This window comes from Sapajus apella, unplaced genomic scaffold, assembly GCF_009761245.1.
Source record: "Sapajus apella isolate SASKATOON/1434 unplaced genomic scaffold, GSC_monkey_1.0 scaffold12, whole genome shotgun sequence".
NCBI classification, from domain to species: Eukaryota; Metazoa; Chordata; class Mammalia; order Primates; family Cebidae; genus Sapajus; species Sapajus apella.
The window spans coordinates 31,516,809-31,539,907 of record NW_022436952.1 but is presented as its reverse complement, the minus strand read 5'-3'; the positions used below and the strand labels follow the sequence as shown (position 1 = coordinate 31,539,907).

General features: G+C 46.4%; 1 protein-coding gene across 2 annotated transcripts; it reads right to left on the bottom strand.

Annotated features, from left to right (window-relative positions):
• Nucleotides 1-493: 493 nt before the first annotated feature.
• Nucleotides 494-23,099, bottom strand: DUSP14 (dual specificity phosphatase 14). Of its 2 annotated transcripts, none has more exons than XM_032280815.1 (3): nt 22,975-23,099; nt 3,406-3,495; nt 494-1,812 (listed from the first exon to the last, which is right to left on the bottom strand). In XM_032280815.1, the coding sequence occupies exon 3, from the start codon at nt 1,718-1,720 to the stop codon at nt 1,124-1,126; it is 597 nt and encodes a 198-aa protein (XP_032136706.1). In that variant the 5' UTR covers nt 1,721-1,812; nt 3,406-3,495; nt 22,975-23,099; the 3' UTR covers nt 494-1,123. The 2 variants fall into 2 exon arrangements, with proteins under 2 accessions (XP_032136706.1, XP_032136707.1); XM_032280816.1 differs by lacking the exon at nt 22,975-23,099 and adding an exon at nt 21,360-21,873.

Below are 23,099 nucleotides of genomic sequence, written 5' to 3'. Positions count from 1 at the left end.
AGCCAGAAGAACGGTACCACGTGGAAAGCACCCAGGAGTGGGACAGAGGTGAGTTCATCCACCTTCTACCATGTACCTGATGAGCGGTGCTGCCCAATTATCAGGAGCAGTGGAGTGAGTAACATTCCCAGTGTTAAACAAAGCCACTGTTATTTGCTTATCTCTTATTCTGAGGTTTAGTTTAAGGGCATTTTCATATGTGGTAATAGTCAAGCAGAGGCACCTTTTATTGAAAACCAGTTTCTCTGGTGGAGGACATGCTGCTTCAGGGCCCTCCACTATGAGGAAACCAAAACCAGCACTCCTGATCACAGCGTGCACTGTCATCTCCCACCAGCCCCGCGCTAGGAACAGTGTGTCTGCCCAGCCACCACGGTGGGAAGTGTATTTTACGTAGTGTTCACAGTTGTCACAAGAGCCACATTTTAGCACAGTTACTGGAGAGCACCTTTTTTCCATCAACACACACACCCTGAAATTATTAGTAAAAATGCTAGTATGTTAAGCATCTAGATTTATTAAAAATAATGCTAATATAATCCTGGGCACATGGATTCCAAGAGAGTTTTTTGCAGCAGATTTCATTATAGTTACTTAACAGCTAAATAATAAAGGTGTATTTATTTTAACTTACAGAGTCACTAAATAATAGAGGGGAAAGGAAAGAGTAGGGCTAATCCAGTAGAGACTGAAGCTGGTATCAATCTTCCCTAAGCATCTGTCTGGTCAACAGCCTGGGGCAAAGCTTGTCTCTAAAGGGTTAATGAGGCCCCAAAGTGATTTCTGCACTGAGCTCCTCCTGTACCTCCCAAGGTGCCAAAGGCATGAGATTCAGAAGGGAGCAGAACCAAACAGTTTATTAAACTGTTCAAATTGTTAAAAATGATTAAAAGCTAAAGATTTTCATAAACACTATTCCAAAATGTTAATTTTAAAAATGTGACTAGCAATATATGCATTCCCTTTATGTCCCCTCCCTCTTAAAAGAAATTTGAACACCCAGTGTAAAAAACACTTGAGGGAGAACTAGAAGTCGGCCATTTGAGTAGAGAGTGGAGAGGGAGCAGCCGGCAGGGAGCAGATGCCGGTCCTGCTCAGGCTGCTGACGCAGGCTCCGGTGGCACTAAATCCCCCAGTAAGGCATCAGGTGGCGGGACTCCTTCTCATAGACGTCGGGAACTATGCCGTAAGGTGTCTGTACCATTTTAACTGTCGACTTCCCAAAGAGCTGGCGCTCGTAGTCTATCAGTTGCCTCCAGAAGCCGACGTTGGGCCTGATGACAGGCCGCCGGGCCTTCACCCAGTTGTATGCCTCCAGCAGGCACACATTGTGGAACTTCATCAGGTACGCAATACAGAGCGTGGCTGAGCGGCTGACCCCTGCAGCACAGTGCACCAAGGTGGCCCCGTGCTTCCGGCTCACACTGTGGATCTTGTCAGCCACGGTGTCAAAGTACAGTCCAATAGGGGCGTGCGGCATGTCAGCCAGAGGCACTTTCACATACTCAAACTGGGGCCAGTTGAAGTTAGGGATCTCAATGGTAGCATTCACAATGCAGGTGATGCCACGAGCCTGGAGGAGGTGCCGATTGGAGGCCACACTGCCTCTGCCCAGGAAGAGAGAGGAGGTGATTTGAGCAATGCCTCCTATGTCTCCCTCGGAAATCATCCGAGGGGCCATGAGAGTCCTTGGTAGCGTGCTGTGACCTCTGGAGCTCATGAAGACACCAGCAATCACACTTGCATCGTTGGGGGCAAGACGAGAGTGTTTGATTTTCCTCCACCAAGGAATCCAAAATTACAGTCTCCTTCCTGCAAAATACAGGTATGTGTGAGTACTTTAAGTGCTACTGATTCCTCAGAGCCTTCTGTCATGTTTGTTAATACAGTACCACCTTTCAAAGATAGACAAATCATTTTCTGTCAATTAACAGGAAAAGTCACCTAAGACAAAAACATGTAAAATCAATGTAAAATTCTGCTCTCTGGTGATTGTCACACAAAAAAAAAAAAAAAAAAAAAAACAAGGCTTGGCATGGTGGCTCACGCCTGTAATCCCAGCGCTTTGGGAGGCTTAGGTGGGAGGACTGCTTAAGCCCAGGAGTTCAAGACCAGTCTGGGCAACACAGTGAGACCCCATCTCTAAAAAAAAATTATTTTTTTAGAGAATTAGCTGAGTATAGTAATGCATACCTGTAGTCCCAGCTACTCAGAAGACTGAGGTGGGAGGATCACTTGAGACTGGGAGATCGAGGCTTCAGTGAGCTATGGTAGCACCACCACACTCTAGGCTGGTCGAGAGGGAGACCCAGTCTCAAAAAAAAAAAAAAAAGGCTAGACAGTGATGGCTCATGGTAGCACTTTGGGAGGCCAAGGTGGGTGGATCACCTGAGATCAGGAGTTCGAGACCAGCCTGAACAATATGATGAAATCCTATCTCAACTAAAAATACAAAAATTAGCCAGGCATGGTGGCGCACGCTTGTAGTCCCAGCTACTCGGGAGGCTGAGACAGGAGAATCATTTGAACCTGGGAGGCGGAGTTTGCAGGGAGCCAAGATCGTGCCACTCCACTCCAGCCTGGGTGACAGAGCAAGATGGATGGATGAGTGAGTGAATGAACGAATGGGCCAGGTGACTCATGCCTATAATCCCAGCACTGTGGGAGGCCAAGGTGGGTGGATTTCCTGAGGTCAGGAGTTTGAGACCAGCCTGGCCAACGTGGGGAAACCCCATCTCTACTAAAAATACAAAAATTAGCTGGGCGTGGTGGCACGTGCCTGTAATCCCAGCTACTTGGGAGGCTGAGGCAGGAGACTCACTTCAGCCCGGGAGGTGGAAGTTGCAATGAGCTGAGATTATGCCACTGCACTCCAGCTTGGGCAACAGAGTGAGACAAAAAAAAAACAAAAAAAACCCAAACCAGAAACTATCTTCTATCATTATCTGACAATGTGAACACTGTGGCATTTCCATGGAAATAATCCCAAGCAATTTGAAGGGCATGTTCTTAAAAGTTCCTGTAAGTTAAATGAGCATTTTACCTGACCTTGGGTGTGGCTAAATGATAACTTCACCTTCCTCTGCCATTTAATTCTGAGCTCCATAATGAATCCCGCTGGCTTTTAACATCTAAACAACGCTATCCTCTCATTATTCCAGTGACTGCTATTAAACCTCAATATATATATATTAGAGCAGAAAAGGAAGTTCTTGGTTTCCTGAGATTCTTAGATACATAAGTTCCTCTCACCAAAAGAAAAAAAAAAATCACAATGGTTTATCACCTGCGCCCAGTGGGAAGTGTGCCTGCCCACATCCAGGGACCGTCAGGAAGCCTGCTATGATTTCAGCCTGACAAGAGCCTCCCCAGGTTCAACAGGCAGGCACTGCTGGGGCTACTCACTTGCTCACGAGTCCAGTGGATGCTGGAGCCTGGTCTGGATCCAGAAAGTCCTAAGTGAGCAGTGCTGGTGACAGTGGATACAAATCAGATCTGCAGGAAAACAAGGACGCAAGGACATAGCCAATCAGTAAGTTGCAAAGAATTTCTCACGGGCTTTCACTGCTAACTTGGGTTTGACTGGAACAGAGCTAGGAAGTAGAAAGTGTGCTAAACATTTCCAGGTGTGCACTTAAAGGCTGGCTGCACCAATAAGAAATACCAGCCTGAATCTCAGCTGTTTGTTAATGACACATAACCCACAGTGTGACAGTTTGGCAATAATAAAGACAAATCTCTTGAGAGGAGGAGACCCAGAAACCACAACCTATCTGTGAAACGTCTGGCACTGCCGAGTGCCCACTGGGCCGCGAGGACACAACACGGACTTGTCTCTTCCGCGTACCGTCGGTCAGCCCTGTGGTGTGAGGACGGACAGGCCAGGTGCAGCGAGGTAAGCCAAGCAGCCCCATGCCTGAACACAAGGTGGAGGACAGTGTGCACCAGGAAGCCAGGGATGGGCGTGGCCAGGGGCGATGATGTGGGACATGGCAGTGAGGACGGCTTCATGAACAGCAGGACCACAGATGTGACCACAGCCAGGGACGCTAGCTATAGGCGGTCCTGGTGTTCAGGATGGAAACTGACAGTTTTCCTTCATTTTGTTCTCTTTTCCATGTTGTCCCTCCTATTTTATTCATTTGTGTAATAATGTAAGTATCATGAACATCATAAAAAATGTGTTCTACCACCTGTTCCCCTGCCTTTCCCGGGTAACTGTCACGCCTGTTTTTTTTGTTTTGTTTTACAGCTCTGTTGAGGTGTACTTGACATATAAACTGCTATACAACTTGATCAAGTACATAACCTGATGAGTTCTGACATATGTACACAATGGAGACATCAGGACCTCATAATAATAAATACATCCATCATCCCCCCCAAAATTTCCTCATGTTCTTTTATAATCCAACCTTTTCCTGCCCTTTACCCCCATTCCCAAGCAACCATTGACCTCTGTCACTATGGTTTGCACTCTAGACTTTTATATCAATGGACTTAGTATATAAATATATATGGGTCAGGCATGGTGGCTCATGCCTGGGATCCCATCATCACTTTGAGAGGCTGAGGCAGACGGATCACTTGAAGCCAGGAGTTTGAGACCAGCCTGGCCAATGTGGAGAAACCTGGGTCTCTACTAAAATTACCAAGATTAGCTGGGCATGTTGGCACACACCTGTAAGCCCAGCCATTCGGGTGGCTGACGCAGGAGAATCACTAGAACCCAGGAGGTGGAGGTTGCAGTGAGCTGAGATTCACCTACTGAACTAGAGACAACCTGGGTTGTCTCTAGTTTAAAGCTATTGTGAGTACAGCTGCTACGAACATCCACGTACAGGTCTTTGTGTAGACATATGCCTTCTTCTCTCTTGATTAAACACCCTGGAGTGAAGGGCTGGATCCTATAACACATGTTTATCATTTTTAAATAGTTTTAAAAAAAAATTATAATTTTTTTTTGGAATGGAGTCTGGCTTTGTTGCCCAGGCTGGAGCGCAGTGGTGTGATCTAGACTCACTGCAACCTCCACCTCCTGGGTTCAAGAGAGTCTCTTGCATCAGCCTCCTGAGTACCTGGGATTACAGACATGTGCCACCATGCCCAGCTATTTTTTGTGCTTTTAACAGAGTTGGGGTTTTGCCATGTTGGCCAGGCTGGTTTCAAACTCCTGACCTCAAGTGATCCACCCACCTCGGCCTCCCAAAGTGCTGGGATTACAGGCATGAGCCACTGCGCTCAGCCCCATTTACAAACATTTGTCATTATAATACAGGAGCTCTCACTGAGCATGCTTCAGAATCCCCCAGGAGGCTGTGGGCACAGACTGCTGGACCCTTCCCCAGCTTCTGATTCTGTCCCTCTGGGGTGGGGCCAGAGGATTTGCCCTTCCCAAGTGAGGTTGCAGGCAGGGAGGATTTGCCTTCCCAGGTAAGGTTGCAGGTGGGGAGAGCTCTGAGAACTACTACAGAGGTGAGTGCTGTGGCTCTGTCCGCACTCCCCCTGCAAGACTGAGGCACCACGCGTGCTGCTGCTGACAGCTCACAAGTCCCTCCCGGACACTGCCCTTCTACGAAGGGAGCCGCCGCCTCACTTGGGGCCAGGCCCTGCTTTGGGAGCCCACATCCCATGACTGGTTAATGCTACAGGAGTACACACAGCAGTCCACAGGCAAAAATCACAGCTGAGGAAAACGAGGCTGAGGTCACATAAGGAACTGCTTGTGTGTGTGCGTGTGTATTCAACGGAAAACATGAACTGGGCAGAAACTCTGAACTGAGAACATCCTTTGTACAGCAGAGCCAGGTCTCCTGCCACTTGTGAGTCTTCCCTGGCAGAATCCTACTGGTTTAAAAAGCAAAGTCACTGTGGTAATAAACAAAAAATTAGGCTGTCAAGCTGCTGGGGATGACTCTCCTCTCGTGGAAAATCTGAAAGATGCTAATCAAATCTCCGAGTAGGTTATCTAGTCATCTAATTAAGAGAGGCTTGGCCAGGCGCGGTGGCTCACACCTGTAATCCCAACACTTTGGGAGGCTAAGGTGGGCGATCACCTGAGGTCAGGACTTTGAGAACAGCCTGGCCAACAAGGAGATACTCCGTCTCTAGTAAAAATACAAAAATTAGCCGGGCGTAGTGGCGCATGCCTGTAATCGCAGCTACAAGGGAGGCTGAGGCAAGATAATCGCTTGAACCCAGGAGGCAGAGGCTGCAGGGAGCTGAGATCGCTTCACTGCACTCCAGCCTGGGTGACAGAACGATTCGTTCTCCCAAATTAGCTGTCTGGGAAGCCACTTGCCCTCCTGAGGCAAAGGGGCCCAAGTTCCTTGTGGAAGCTGGGCTGATTTTGTTAACTCTCATTCGCTGAGCAGTGCTAGGGTACGTGGTGCAGGAGGGAAACAGATTGTGAGCCCTCAGGGCAGAATCCAAGTGAGACAGACACGATGCTCCCTCCCTGCTGCTGCTGGTCTGCCTCTTTGCCAACAAACCTGCTTAAAATGCCAAAGCTGGTCCCAAGTTTCAGGAAAACAACTTCTGCCAGAGGGCAATGCAGAGGGCACAGATGCTATAGATGCTTCTCTGACAAACACTCCTGACCCCCTTGACAGGTTGGAAAATACACGGTTGAGAAAGGGTGAGATGAATTCAACTTGAGAAGTTAAACTAGGAAAAGATGCAAGGTGTCCGGATTTCTAGCTCAAGTCCACACACTGCTTCTCTGCGGTGACTGCAGTGTGGCTGTGTTCTTACCTGCCTCGAGGTGCTCCACACCACCAGCCAGCGCCTGCCACACACAAAAGGGGGCGTGGATCTGCCTAACAAGGTTGTTTCAGTGCTACTTACAGAAAGGCTAAGCCCAGATGGGCCGCGCTGCTCCAGTTTCCCCTAGTGCCAGAACAGGGAACTACTGCCACATCCTGGTACACCATTTGGTGCACAGAACCTCCCCATGGCTGCGGAGGGACCTCAGCAAGGAGCAGCCCCAGAGCAGGTGCTACAGGAAGCCTTAGAGTTGTCCAGTTCTCAGATCAGTAGAACTGGATGGTAAAAATAAAAAACCCACATGTATTACATCACAGGTGCGTGAAAATCTACTGAGTAAGCATGTCCTGAGAGACAAGGAAAGAAGAGATGGTAGCAGAGTTTGACCCGGATTTGAGGGATTGCAGATTACATGGTGATGAGTGAACATATCATCCCACTGCCAGGCAAAGGTCTCTGGGACAAAGATGACCAGGGAGAATGCTGAAGAATGTCCACATCACTGTCTATGGTGTTCAACTTGGCCTTCCCAAGATGCCCTGTGCTTCCTGGAGGAAAAATGCTTTCCTGGGGGGACCAGGGGGATGGAGGTAGAGTGAAAGAAAGGAAGAGCTGTCCTAAACCAACCCCAGGGGTTTTTTGGGTTGTCCTTAACCAGCTATAAGCAATGTCTTCTCAGAGATGATGCTGGTCTTTTTGGATAATAAGCATCGAGCACTAAGTACTAAACAAAATACAGAATTTGTATAGTTCCAGCAGGCCTCTAATCTCAATAATGCATATGCTAATGTTAATAACTGATTGCTCCCTGCACTGCAGAGCTCCTGGGATGCGGGCACCAGCCTGTGGCCTTGTAATTGGTCAGCACTGGCATTTTTACCTGCCATTCAGAATTGCTACCCAGGGTCACAACCTAATCAGAGCATCCATCCTAGTGCCATGGAGGTTACTTTTCTTTAAAAAAAAAAAAAATGACAACCACCAGTATCAGCAGTTACTTTTCTTCTCATGTTCAACAGCAGAAAATGGCCACAACGATGTTTCAGGTGACTGTAAAATGCTCCGACTAAAATACTTTGTTTTAGGAATTTCAGAGGGTCAGAGTACATATTGGAGAGGCCTACACTGTTACCTTTTTATATTCAAAACGGTCACATAATCACATTTTCTCCTTCTAATCAAGTAAACGTCTATCTAGTTCTTTTTGCTTTGAGGCAGAGTCTCTCTCTGTTGCCCAGGCTAGAGTACAGTGGCACAATTTTAGGTCACTATAGCCTCGATATTCCAGTCTCCAGAGAGCCTAGGATTACAGAGGTGAGCCACCATGGCCCGAACTTCTGATTCGGTAATGAAAATGATAATCCTAGCACTTTAGATCACTTTAGCTCAGAAGGTGGAGACCAGCCTGGGCAATATGGTGAAAACCCACTTCTACCAAAAAAAAAAAAACCCCAGCTGGGCCAACATGGTGAAATCCCGTCTCTACTAAAAATACAAAAATTAGCCTGGCATAGTGGATGCACCTGGAATTCCAGCTACCCAGGAGGCTGAGGCACGAGAATCACTTGAACCCAGGAGGTGGAGGCTGCAGTGAGCCAAGATCATGTCAGGCAACAGAACGAGACTCTGTCTCAAAAAAGAAAAAAAAAAAAAAAAAAGATTTCAGCCAGGCACAGTGGCTGACACCTATAATCACAGCATTTTGGGAGGCTGAGGCAGGAGGATTCCTTAAGCTCAAGAATTTAAGACCAGCCTGGGCAACATAATGAGACACTGTCTCTACAAAAAAAATTTTTTAATTAGCTGGGCATGGTGGCACGTGCCTGTAATCCCAACTACTCAGGAGGCTGAGGTAAGAGGATCACTTGAGTCCGGGAAGTCGAGGCTACAGTGAGCCATGATTGCACCACTGCACTCCAGCCAGAGTGACCCTGTCTCATACATACATACTAAAGTAAAATGAAGTAAAAGATGTTCACAAATTGTTCTGTCACCTGGAAAGTTTTAACAATTGCAGTAAAACATCTTAAATCTTCTACTTACTTTGGTGAAGGGGTCGTTTTTGCTTTTCTCACTGTATTAATTAACTGATAAGTTAGTGTTCTGAGATGGAGATAATCCACACAAGATACATAAAGCTGAAGACTGAGAGTCACACTCTGGTTCAGCCACAGGTATTCCCCCACTGTGACATGTAGCCATAGAGCAACTACCTATGTGGCTGTGATCAGGCCAGCCATCTTGACATCTGCAGATGGACTGGCAGCCTGTTCACACTACATTTGCTGAGGCTAACAGAAGCTGATCGTTTTTTTTGTTTGTTTTTGAGACTGAGTCTTGCTCTGTCACCTAGGCTGGAGTGCAGTGGTGCAATCTCAGCTAACTGCAACCTCCGCCACCCAGGTTCAAGCGATTCTCCCACCTCGGCCTCCAAAGTAGCTGGTACTACACACGCACTACCATGCCTGGCTAATTTTTGTATTTTTAGCAGAGACGGGGGTCGGGGGGTTTTGTCACGTTGGCCAGGCCGGTCTCGAACTCCTGACCTCAGGTGATCTGCCTGCTTTGGCCTCCCAAAGTGCTGGGATTACAGGTGTGAGGCATCACACCCAGCCCAATCACTGTAAGATACTAGCCAGCTGCTGGGTAGAGAATATGCCACAGCCCAAGAAGGAAAGGGGCCGTCCACTAGATAAGCAGGAAAAACATGCCGGCATTGTGACACAGATGCAAAGATTTGAAGAAGTTTAGCTCCATGTGATAAAATCAGATTCTCCATGTTGGCAACAGGAAGAGTAGAGATATCGAGAAGAGACCATCAGTAACTGTAAAAGGTGGGAAGTCTGCATTTATTTCGGTACCATAGGGTAATCTGTTCACATCTGAATTGGATTCTTGAATTTGGTCCTCAACCACCTTGGTGCTTAAATTACCTACCACTCATTCACTCAACAGTCTTTCACTGAGTTCACACTACGTAGTCAACACCCTGCTGAATGCTGCTGCAGACTGCTGCAGAATGTATTCCCCAGAGATGGCCACAGCATCTCCCATGACACTCCTACAGTGTAACCTTGTTTTTTTTGTTTTGTTTTTAAACAGGGTCTTGCTCTGGAGCGCAGTGACATGATTTTGGCTCACTGCCACGCCACCTCCCAGGTTCAAGTGATCCTCCCACCTCAGCCTCCTTCCACCTCAGGAAGAAGCTCAAGCAGTCCTTCCACCTCAGCCTCCCCATGTAGCTGGAACCACAGGTGTGTGCCACCATGCCCAGCTAATTTTTCTATTTTTTATAGAAACATGGTTTCCCCATGTTGCCCACGCTTGTCCCAAACTCCTGGGCTCAAGCAGTCCGCCCACCTCAGCCTCCCAAAGTGCTAGGATTACAGGCATGAACCACTGTGGCCAACCCTTACAGTGTAATCTTGACACCCCTCCCATCCAACAGTGGGACTGATATCCCTCATTTAAATCCTGAGAAACCTTTGTGACGGCCTCAACCCAAAAAATACAGTAAAGGCTGGGCATGGGGCTCATGCCTGTAATTCCAGCACCTTGGGAGGCTGAGGCAGGAGGACTGCTTGAGCTCAGGAGTTCAAAGTTGTAGTGGGCTATGATGGCGCCACTGCACTCTGCCTGAGAGACAGAATGACACTGTCTTTAAAACAACGAACAAATACAGGAGAAATGATGCTTCTGAGGCCAGGGAATAAACATGTTGCACGCTGCTACCTTGTTCTCTTAGGACGTGCCCTTGGAACCCAGCTGCCATGCTGTGAAGAAGCCTGAACTAGCCCAAAGAGCTACCACATGGAGAGGCCATAGATGGGTGTTTAACATCCCAACTGAGGTCCCAGCTGACACCAAGCTCAACCACTAGATATGTGAGTAGAGACACTTTATTATGATTACAGCTCCCAGCCATCAAGTCACCCCCAGGCTTTGAGACTCCCAGCTGAGGCCTCAGACATTGTGAAGCAAAAGCAAGTTGGCCCTAGTAGTGAGGTCCAAATTCCTGACCTACAGAAATCTGTGAGTATAATACAAATAGTTACTTTAGGTCCGGGTCAGTGGCCCCCGTAATTCCAGCACTTTAGGAGGCCGAAGCAGGAGGACTCCTTGAGCCCCGGAGTTCAAGACCAAATGAAGCAGCGTGACAAGACACTCACTCTACAAAAAAATTAGCTGGGTGTGATGATGTGCACCTGTGGTCCCAGCTACAGGGGAGGCTCAGGTGAAGCCCAGAGGTTGAAGCTACAGGTTGATTGCACCACTCCACTCCAGCCTGGGCAACAGAGCAATCCCTGTCTTAAAAAAAAAAAAAAACAGGGACAGGCTGGGCATGGTGGCTCACACCTGGAATCCCAGCACTTTGGGAGGCCACGGCAGGCGGCTCACCTGAGGTTGGCAGTTTGAGACCAGCCTGACGAACATGGAAAAACCCTATCTCTAGTAAAATACAAAATTAGCCGGGCGTGGTGGCGGGCACCTGTAATCTCAGCTACTTGGGAGGCTAAGGCAGGAGAATCACATGAACCCAGGAGGTGGAGGTTGCAGTGAGCCATGATTTCGCCACTGCACTCCAGCCCAGGCAATAAGAGTGAAACTCTGTCAGGAAAAAAAAGGAAAAAAAAAAAAAAAAAAAAAAAAAAAAAAAGGACTTGCAAACAAGTTCTGTTTTGTTTGACAAAACAAAAGTTATTTTATACCAAGTTTTGGAGCTGTATTATGCAGCAATAGTAACTACAGCAGGGACATATGGGCAACATAAGGCATAACCCTATGCTGGGACTTTATCATCTAACAGAAATGACACAAGACACATATATAAAAACAGAAAGAGACGGACTACCATTGAGAGAATGAAACAACTGGTGAAACTGGGTGCTGCAGCAATGCAAACAGCAAAGTAAAAACAGCCAACAGTGCTGAACACCTGAGCTGTTTCTTGGAGAGTTTTTTAGAGATTGCATACCATGCTTTTTCTCCACCCATTCTTGCCTTTCAAGAGCCTTCTTGGCCAGGCACAGTGGCTCACGCCGGTAATCCCAGCACTTTGGGAGGCCGAGGTGGGCAGATTGCCTGAGGTCAGGAGTTCATGACCAGCTTGGCCAACATGGTGAAACCCATTTTTACTCAAAAATACAAAAATTAGCCAAGCATAATGGCCGGTGCCTGTAATCCCAGCTACTGGAGGCTGAGGCAGGTGAATCGCTTGAATCCAGGAGATGGAGGCTGCACTGAGTCGTTATCGTGCCATTGCACTCCAGACTGAGTGACAAGAAACGCAGTCTCAAAAAAAAAGGCTTCCTTGTTTTGGAATGGAATGGAGACTTGGAATGGAGAATACAGCCTTTTTCTACAGTCCTCACTATTCAGCAAGTGTGACCCAAGCCCGAGCAGCATGGATACCACCCAGAGGCTTGAAAGAAATGCAGAATGCAGGCTCCATTCCAAGACCTACAGAATGGGCTCCAGCAGGTTAACAAGATCCCAGGTGATCTGTATACACAGTTTTTAAAAGTGCAAACTGAAGATTAAACCCATTAAAAACTAACTTAATAAAATGTGAGAATCTGCCTCATTCTGCCCCATTCGACCTGCAGCAGCACACTTGGGCACCTGTCCCACATAAGCCACGTGAGCACCACTCAGCCTCTCCCGGATCAGTATCAGTCTGCTGTCGTGGTCCTTAGAGAATCAGAGGTAAATGGAGGTGAAGAGGCTTTCCCAGACTCTACAGACTACACAGAAAATCAGTAGCCCCACTGGGACCAGAGCTGTCCTTCCATGAGCTGTCCATTTGTTGCTTAGTCATACAATCAGACCACAACAGATCCATTCATTCAAAGACTACCAAAATATTGGGGAAAAAAATAAAAACTGCAGAGAGAAAGGAATTAAGGACCAGAAGGTCAGGTTGATGTGACTGTGCTTTACAGACTGGGGAGTGATTGCTAAGAATCCTAAACTGCTGTGGTATGAGATGGTCTTCAGGTGTGAAACATCCGATAAAACTGAACCAAGAACATGCTTGCAAAAGTCCGCAACCGTATTTAAACTTGTTTAGTGATAACTGGAAACCAATTTGGGCAATGGTTTATATAAATAACACTTTAAAATTTTCCAGGGGTGAGTGGTAAAAATTAAATGTGAAATCATATGTGCTTGGTTAAGCGGTAAACTTTTATTTACATAAGCCAGAACATCTAGAAGCAAATTGCTTAAAAAAAAAAAAATCACATATCAGCAATAAAACCCAAGTAGGTATGAGTTTGCCTCAAAACTGTCAGTCACTACTGTCCTCTGAGAAGCAAGACCACGAAATTTCAGGAAATGCAGGTCTTTTCACAAATTAAGATTTCAGTCCTTACAAGTTCATTATTACTTTAAGGGAAGACAAAAAAAAAAGAAATTTATAAATTAGAATAAAGTTTGCAGGACTAAGAGCTCAGTGGCTAATAATCATCCTTTGATCATCTTCCCCTTTGATGTCTCACTGGACCATATCAAAATCCTTAAAACTCCAGCAGTGAGCTGCAACCCTCACCCTATGAGGATTTCCTTATCATACACCTGGTCCAATTCCACATCTTTTAGTAATTTTTTTTTTTTTTTTTTTTGAGATGGAGTTTCGCTCTTGTTACCCAGGCTGGAGTGCAATGGCGCGATCTCGGCTCACCGCAACCTCCGCCACCTGCGTTCAAGCAATTCTCCCACCTCAGCCTCCCGAGTAGCTGGGACTACAGGCGTGTGCTACCATCCCCAACTAATTTTTGTTTTATTTTTAGTAGAGATGGGGTTTCACCCCATGTTGTCCAGGATGGTCTCGATCTCTTGACCTCATGATCCACCAACCTCTGCCTCCCACAGTGCTGGGATTATAGGTGTGAGCCACCACGCCAGGCCATCTTTTAGTGATTTTATACAAATTAACTTCATTTATAAAGTATTGATAAATTAATTTCCCATTTCTCTTTACGAATCAAAGGCACCTATAATTACCATGCTGAAGTTTCTGAGCAAGGTGAGGTAAACAGTTGAGTCTTTTGCTTCAGCTGGATGGAGGGAACTGATGAAGGCTGTCCCCCCTCATGCTGAGGGAGCAGTCCTACCGCATTGTGAGGGCAACTGGGTGTCTGTGCCATCCTTCAGCAAAGGGAGGAATCAAGTTTTTAGCTGAACAGGAGGGAGGTCCAAAGGCAGAGGATCCTGAAGTTATTCCCTTGGCTTTAGCTACTGAAAAAATACTGTCTTGAAATACAATATGACAGTGTAATAGTTCCCTTTAGAAGCCCATATTACTAATTATTAAAACATTTCTAGGCCGGGTGCGGTGGCTCAAGCCTGTAATCCCAGCACTTTGGGAGGCCGAGGCGGGTGGATCACGAGGTCAAGAGATCGAGACCATCCTGGTCAACACGGTGAAACCCCGTCTCTACTAAAAATACAAAAAATTAGCTGGGCATGGTGGCGCGTGCCTGTAATCCCAGCTACTCAGGAGGTTGAGGCAGGAGAATTGCCTGAACCCAGGAGGTGGAGGTTGCAGTGAGCCGAGATCGCGCCATTGCACTCCAACCTGGGTAGCAAGGGTGAAACTCCGTCAAAAAAAAAAAAAAAAAAAACATTTCTAGACCGGGCTGGCTGAAATGTTATGGTGGCTCATGCCTATAAACCCAGCACTTTGAAAGGCAGAGGTGGGTGGATCACCTGAGGTCAGGGGTTCGAGACCAGTTCCTAGCCAACATGGCGAAACCCCAACTCTACCAAAAATACAAAACTTAGCCAGGCATGGTGGCAGGCGCCTATGATTCCAGCTACTTGGGAGGCCAAGACAGGAGAACTGCTTGAACCTGGGGAAGGCAGAAGTTGCAGTGAGCCACAATCACACCACTTCACTCCAGCCTGGGTGAAAGAGCGAAACTCCAGCTCAAAACAAAACACATTTCTCGAGGGTCAGGTGTGGTAGCTCACACTTGTAATCCCAGCACTTTGGGAGGCCAAGGCAGAGGGACTGCTTAAGCCCAGGAGTTCGAGGATGCAGTGAGCCAGAATCATGCCACTGTACTCTAGGCTGAACCAAAGAGAGAGACCCCATCTCAAAAAAAAAAGAAAAGAAAGTTTGCCAACTGATATGGTTAGGCTGGTGTCCCCACCCAAATCTCACCTTGAACTGTAATCCCCATTTGCCAAGGGCAGGACCAGGTGGAGATAACTGAATCATGGGGATGGTTTCCCCCATGCTGTTCTCGTGATTGTCAGTGAGTCTCATGATTGTCAGTGAGTCTCATGAGATCTGATGGTTTTAAACGCGTCTGGCATTTCTCCTGCCTGCACTGACTGTAAGTTTCCTGAGGCCTCCCCGGCAATGCAGAACTGTTAAGTCAATTAATCTCTTTCCTTTATAAATTACCCAGTCTCAGGCAGTTCTTCATAGAAGTGTGAGAATGGACTAATACATTGATACTTAGTTGAAATTAGTAAGTCATAAAACCACCACAGTATAGGAGACGAATTTTTCAAAGTTTGGTCCCAAGGAGTCCCACATGAGAATCACCTGGGCTGCCTGTTACAATGCAGACTCCTAGACTCCACCCCAGACCTAATTAATCAGAATTTCTGGAAGTGAAGACCTAAACATTTATATTTCTAGTAAGTACATTTTTAGAAGGAATCTAAAAATATTAAGACTAATCTGATATTGTGGAAAGATAGGTATTATCTCCTATACTTTCTAGGATAATAAACGGAATAAGAAACTCCATAAGTGCAATTTTTGGAAAAAAAAATGATTATTTTCAAATAATAGTCATTTGGATTTAAGATACAATCTAGTTCAATGCATTCGTAAGCCAGGGAGAGGGGATTCCCTAGGAACCTTTTAAATAAAATTTTAAAAAATAAAAAATAAAGATACAATCTAGTACACAAAAGAAGTTCCACTTCATTTCCATTTGGGATCATCTTTGGCTGAAAGTTTACATCAAATTATTGAAGCTCTGTAAAACACTAAATACTTCTCCAATTTTTGTTAACAAGAAATATGTGATAAAAAGGAAAAAAAAGAAACATGAAATGATCCAAGAGTTCTGTCCCCTAAACATAGACTATATGTGACAGGACCAAATAAAGGCCAGTAAAGATTTCTTTCTTTTTTGAGACAGGGTCTTGCTCTGTCACCCAGAGTGGAGTGCAGCGGCGCAATCTAGGCTCACTGCAGCCTCAGCCTCTGGGACTCACGTGATCCTCCCACCTCTGCCTCCTGAGTAGCTGGGACTACAAGGGTGCACCACCATGCCTGGCTTTTTTGTATTTTTTGTAGAGACAGGGTTTCAGCATGTTGCCCAGGCTGGTCTTGAATTTCTGGACTCAGGCAATACTCTGACTGGCTTCGGCCTCCCAAAGTGCTGGGATTGCAGGTGTGAACTAGCCATGCCTAGTCTTGTTTTTTTTTTGAGCAAGGGTCCCAGAGCACAGTGGTGCAGTAATGGCTTACTGCAGCCTCGACCTCCCAAGCTTAAGCAATCCTCCCACCTCAGCTTCCCAAATAGCTGAAACCATAGGCATGAGCCACCACGCCCAGTTGATTTTTGTGTTCTTTGTAGAATCAGGGTTTTGCCATGTTGCCCCCAGGCTGGACTCAAACTCCTGGGCTCAGGCCATCCACCTCCCTGGGCCTCCCAAAGTGCTGGGATTACAGGCATGGGCCACCACTCTTGGCTTCTACGTCCTTTTGACATTCATCAAAAATGCAGTTTGAAGGCTGGGTATAGTGGCTAATGCCTGTAATCCCAGCACTTTGGGAGGTCAAGGCAGGTGGATCACCTGAGGTCAGAAGTTCAAGACTAGCCTTGCCAACATGAAACCCCGTCTCTACTAAAAATACAAAAATTAGCTGGGTGTGGTGGCACATGCCTGTAATCCCAGTTACTCCGGAGGCTGAGGTAAGAGAATCATTTGAGCCTGGAAGACGGAGACTGCAGTGAGCTGAGATCACACCACTGCACTCCAGCTTGAGGGGATAGACTCTGGAAAAAAAATACAGTTTGATGTAAAATTGGTATTTAAATAGAGCTGGAAGGAAATGCACTAAATTCATGGGAATGGTTGTCTCAATGGGAAAGAAAAAGAAAGGGCCCAAGGAAGTTTTGACTTGATAATGCTTAATATTTTGAGCATTATAAAAGACAAAGCATGACAAAGGATTTTTGAATGGTGAGTCATGATGTTGGTTAATTTGCTTTCAACAATTTTTTTTTTTTTTGAAACAGAGTCTTACTCTGTTGCCCAGGCTGGTGTGCAGTAGTGCAATCTCTGCTTACTGCAACCTCCACATCCTGGGTTCAAGCAATTCTCCTGCCTCAGCCTCCTGAGTATCTGGGATTACAGGTGCATGCCACCACACTCAGCTTTTTTTTTTTTTTTTTTTCTTAGAGATGGATTTTTTCTCATTACCCAGGCTGGAGTGCAATGGCGCGATCTCGGCTCACCGCAACCTCCGCCTCCTGGGTTCAGGCAATTCTCCTACCTCAGCCTCCTAAGTTGCTGGGATTACAGGCACGCGCCACCATGCCCAGCTAATGTTTTGTATTTTTAGTAGAGACGGGGTTTCACCATGTTGACCAGGATGGTCTCGATCTCTTGACCTCGTGATCCACCCGCCTCAGCCTCCCAAAGTGCTAGGATTACAGGCGTGACCCACCGCGCCCAGCCTGACAAAATATTTCATTATAAATCTTCAAATTTAATGTAATTTGTATGCTGACAGTAGTCTTCCAGATTTCATTTTTACCAGGGCCTTAAAACTTCAAGCAAGTTCAACTCCTGGTCACTCTCCCAGGCAGGGAAGGCTGGTGCTTCGAAGGTGCTCTCTGTCACACAATGTTGACTAGTCAACAGAAGTAGCATGCTCTAGTTAAGGAGTTTTCTCATATGTACTCACACACTCAAAGACATAAGGAGTCCAAAAAAAAAAAAAAAAAACTCGCCCTAGGCCACTGATGCTGACACTGTTGTGAGAGAAAGGCAGAAGTCAACCCACCAGCTGCATATGAACTTCAAAAGAACCTTCTTGTCCACTGAGGTTTCAAGATGGCACAGAGCATGAGAAGTTTACCCAATTGGACCTCTGGTTGCTCTCAGTCAGTGTAAGAACAGAATGGGATGTGCCCAGGTGAGCTGGGTGGGCTGCACGTGAGAAGGCATATACTGTGGCCGCGGCCCTTGGCCTCCTCGCCCAGACTGAGGCTGCCCCTGCCCTGCAACAGGTGGGAAATGGAGCTCCTCTGTGAGAGCTGCCTGCTGGAAGGCCGACGGCACGACAAAGAACATAGCCGGGCTCCGCCCCCGTCACTCAGATCAAGAGGTTCCCAGACTAACGACTTCTTACTCCTCCTCCTTTGGGTGTCTTTTCTTGAAAACTTCTAATTTATCCGCATGTGGTTTCTATAATTAAGATTATTTTAGAGAATCTGAAAAAAAAATCTTTACTATAATGAGCAAAAAGTCTTTGTGACTTATGTAAATAAAGACTGAAAATAGAGTGATTTAGCTATTTCCCAAGATACTTTACAGAAGAAATAAAAAGGATCTGCAAATCTCAGTCTTTGTGCTAGTGTTCTTCCATCACCCCTCCAGCTAAAAAGGATTCCCCTTTCGTAAACCTACAGAATTGCAGAACATTCTGCTCTAAGGGCAGAAACACAGTACATAATACTAGGCACACAGTAAGTACTCAACAAACACAAGAATTTAACAGCTGTCCTCAGGTGAACCGCCTACCTCTCCCCACACCCTCCCTCCTGCTCCTTCTCTTTCTCACATTCTCTCTCTCTCTTCTCTCTCTATCTCTCTCTCTCTCACACACACACACACACACACACACACACACACACACACAGACTTTAAATCCAGCTGGCAAAACTAAACCCAGGAAATCAAACTGAACCTGGCAACTGTCTGTTCAGAAAGCAGGAATTCACACTGGATGTGGCACACGCTGCAGGCTCCCAGCTTCTTAGGAGGCTGAGGTGGGAGGATCCCTTGAGCCTAGGAATTCAAGGCCAGCCTGAGCCACACTGCTAGACCCCATCTCTTAAAAAGAAAACAAACAAACAAAAACAACAAAAACCCAGCTTTAAGCTACTTCTACTTTCTCACCCAAAGGAAAATTTGGAGAAAAATACATTTAAAAGACTTAAGAGAGCCATTGATTCCTACAGCACAGAGTCCGTGGTTACTTTGGAATTACCAAGAAGTATGAGTTAGGGTCCATGCGTAGTACCTCTTAAGGATAACAAGCAGGTCCACAAGTGTGTGAGTCTCATCCTCAGAGGGTACTTTAGCAAGGATAGGCCTGGGTTCCTGCACAATACACTGTCCTACACATTTAGGGCTGGGCACAATGAAAGCATTCACCAGAGATAGGATTCATTCAAGAGCCTTAAAAGAAGACTTCTAGGTACTAGACACTTATTTTTAGCATTTCATTTTGCATATTTAAAATTTCCCATAACTACTCATCTGTTCCCAAAAAAACAAAACAAACAAAAAGATTGATAAAAGGATTCTATTAGATATCTGTCAACCAAACACAGTGGGAAAACCATTTCCGGTGTTTGGGTGGTTAGTCCAAAACACCCAACTAAATAGAAATACACTAGTACATGACAGGCTAGGGCTCAGACTACCCAGGGGACCTTTATTCATTCATTCAGAAAATATTCGAGCATAATTGTGGTTAAACAGTAAATACAGAGAATTACAAACTCAAAGCTGACACCACTGAAGGAATGTAAATTGGTACAACCACTTTGGAAACCAGGTATCAACTAGTAAAGCTGAAGACATGCACACCTGACTCAGGGCTGTTCATAATTGCCCCGGACCAGAAACAACCCAGATGTCCATCAACAGTGGACAGGTCATTTGTGGTATGTTCATAAGACAAAAATGTACTAACTGGGCTGTGTGTGGTGGCTGACACCTGTAATCCCAGCACTCTGGGAGGCCCAGGCAGGCGGATCCCTTGATCCCAGGCATTGGAGAGCAGCCTGGACAATACAGTGTACAATAGAGACCCTGTCTCTAAAAAATTAAAAAACAAAAACAACTACAGTCATAGGCAACAATATGGATAAATCTTTAAAAATAGCATGTTGCAGGAATTTAAATAAAAAATTATATATATGCGTGTGTGTACACACACACACACACACACACAGGCTCACACAATGCTGAACAGAAAGAAGGATTCACAAGAGTATGTTGATTTCGTTTGCGTAGAAGTTAAAAACAAGGAAAATAAAACTCTGCCTTTTAGAGATTTATATTTAGGAGATAAAAACTATAGAAAAGAAGGAAGTGATTTCCATAAAAGTCAAGGTAGTTTCTGGCTAGATGACCTCTGGGGGAGGGGAGAGTGTGGAGTCAGATTCTTGACCTGCAAGGCAGTTACACTTACGTTTTCTTTAAAATAATCCATCAAATTATCCACTTGTTTTAGACACTTTTTTTTTGCACGTTACAATTCACAAATAAATCCAATGTTGATTTCTGGGAATTCAGAACCATGACAACAATTCTGGCCAATCCTCTCTGAATGTCATTATTTGCCAGTCAGCTTCATAAGGTCAGAGACCGACCTTACTTGCCTTCCTCCCCTGTATGCAGGCACAGCACCTTTAGCATGGTAAAAGTCCTCAGTGAATGTATAATATATAAATCCACAGACTCGTGACATGAATTTTGTTTTAACCCATCCATTTCCTGAAATTACTGATTTGAATGGTGCCCACATTAACACTTTCCTTTGTCTTCACCTAGGTGAAGTAAAGCTTTCATAAATAATAAAGCCACCTTAAATGTTAGCTCTGTAAGTTTATACCCAGGCCTTGGTTGCTTTAGCAACTCTCCCTGCTTTCCACTCCCTTTGATGTTTCTTTATAAGCAAAGACTAAACAATACGCTAGTAGCCCTAGATGTTTTTTTAATAGGAAAGTTTTCCTCTGCACCTAAGGGTAAAACCTAGGATCATAATGATTCTACTACTTTAAAGTTGTTTAAGAAAGGGTCATTTGTCCCTTGCCCTGAGAACTACCACCACGCTATCAGGATTATTAAAACTTTACAAACAGTTGTACTTAAATACGTTACTTGTTCTTGACAGAAGCCAAATCTTTATGAACAGGACAAGCCAACTTCAAAATAGTTTCAGTTCAAAAACCACTGTGTGCAAACAGACATTTATAAAAATGCTTAGAAAAGTCTAAAAAGATACACACAAACTGATAAAGACGCACTCCGGAGTTACTTTTGAGAAGGAAGTTCAAAAGAAAGCTTTAACCTTATTAGTAAATTTTAAATGTCACAGAAAACGGTTAATGTATTCCTTGTGATTTTGGGAAAAGCATTTTTAATCCATTTGCCTTAAAATCCCAAGTGCAAAGGAACCCAACAAACCTAGCCCTCCCTAAAGCTCACCTTTTAAAGACGTTCAAGTCTTAGAGGATGTCCTGGACTTACATACTTGGCTAGTTTTCTAATGAAACGAATATACATTTATGCCATTCTATTGAATATTACAGAATTCATACCTGCCGTCAACCAATATGAAAGCTTTCAGATGAGAACTCAGGACAGACACGTTCAACACTGACATGAAAACGACTTGGAATGAAGGAAACTGTCTCCAGTTTTATGGGGGAAAGCCAAAAATACCAAGCAACTACCTCTCCTCCCCCAAGCGTCAGAAGATGAGTCAGAGCTGGAGGCAGGAATAGGGCCCCTGTGTCAAGCCGCCTGTGCAGGGCTCCTTCCTACCTCCTCGTGGCAACCCTGGTCCCTCCCCCAGGTCAGAGTCTCTGCCCTGGCCCGTCCCTGATGTGAAGTGTCCCTGGTGTGAATTTTCAGGCGTCTCTGGCGAAGAGGAGGCGTTCACTGTGGGGGTGCCTCCTTCCCGGTGTTTCTCAAGGGACACATGACTGGGGGCCTTTATGAGGCCACAACAATCACCAAATTGCAGCTCCAGGGAGTGGAGCTTCCAGACACACGCACAACAACTTTGCAAAGAATACAGCACCTTTGTTGCCCTGGTTTAGAGAGCAGGAAGGAAATGAGAGAAACTGACTTGCCCAGTGCGACTTAACTGTGGCGGAGCTGAGTCCTGGGCATGCAGCTGCCGGCTGCCCTCGGCCTTTCTGACTCAAGTGATCTGTAGAATGTCAGAGAGGACGGTCCAACATTCCATTCTACTTCTAAGTGGCCTTAGGGACTAGGAATTCCAGGAGACTCTGGGTTAAATCTCTTGGTCCCTATTCCTTTAAGGTTACCAATGAACCCGGAGTTTGCTCTTCGCCTCCGTTTTTACATCTGTAAAATGGGATGGTAATACTCTCCACCCTCCTCTCATAAAATCATAATGAACAGCTAACGAGTTAACACACGTTAAATGCCCGGAGGTCCTGCTGGATACAAGTACAAGGTGGTTTAAAAAAAAAAAAAAAAAATCCCTGCACAGTAAAACTACATTTGTAAGTCGCTCCTCGTTTCTCAGCCTCTGGGATGCCCAGTTACCATAACACTGGCTGGTACCACTGGCAACATCCGCCTAAATATAGTTATACAATCCACTTAAGGCGGCCACAGCACGCACCTCCTCTCTACCAACAACTCAACTTCGCTTCGGAGCAAGGGTACTTAGAAATAAAAAGACAGATGTTAGCACCGCGCACACCCATCTACCACCGCAGAGGAAGACTCAAGTTGGATACTTGGCATCGCTGAAAGTCAAGTTGCTTCTGTCCATGCACCAGAAACATCTCAGAGAAGGAAAAATCCGCGGCGCGCTCCAGAGCGAGTGATGCCGGCGGGGCAAGGCGGCCTCCGCTGGGTCGGGAGGCGGCGGAGAGGCGCGGCGGAAGATGCTGGATCCGGGCTCACAGGGCCGGGGTCGCCGGGGCGGCACAGCGGGGGAGCGGCAAGGGGCGCGCGCCCAAGGCCGGTGGGGGGCGCTGCGGCTCCCCGGCCTCTACTCCCCCAGCCGCCCCGAGGCAGCGAGGACAGCCCGGGAGCAGGTGGGGGCGCCGGCACAAAGTTTCCAGAGGCGGGGTCGCGCGGGTCTCCGGGTCCCTCCTGCGGCCTCCCGCCCTCCCGTGCCCACCCCCAACACCCTCCCCACAATCCCCATCCCCAGGCCTGCAGGTCCCCTACCGGTGCGGCGCGAGTCGCGGCTAGGGCTCCGTCCTCCTGCGCGTCCGCCGGCTTCTGCGGGATAGGCGCCGCGCGCGCCGCCTCCTCGTCCCTCCGCCCGCGCCCGGGGCGGGCCGCGCGCACGC

What these genes read in the sequence shown, in the direction of transcription:
- DUSP14 (XM_032280815.1), bottom strand. Translation starts at nt 1,720, where the DNA reads ATGAGCTCCAGAGGTCACAGCACGCTACCAAGGACTCTCATGGCCCCT.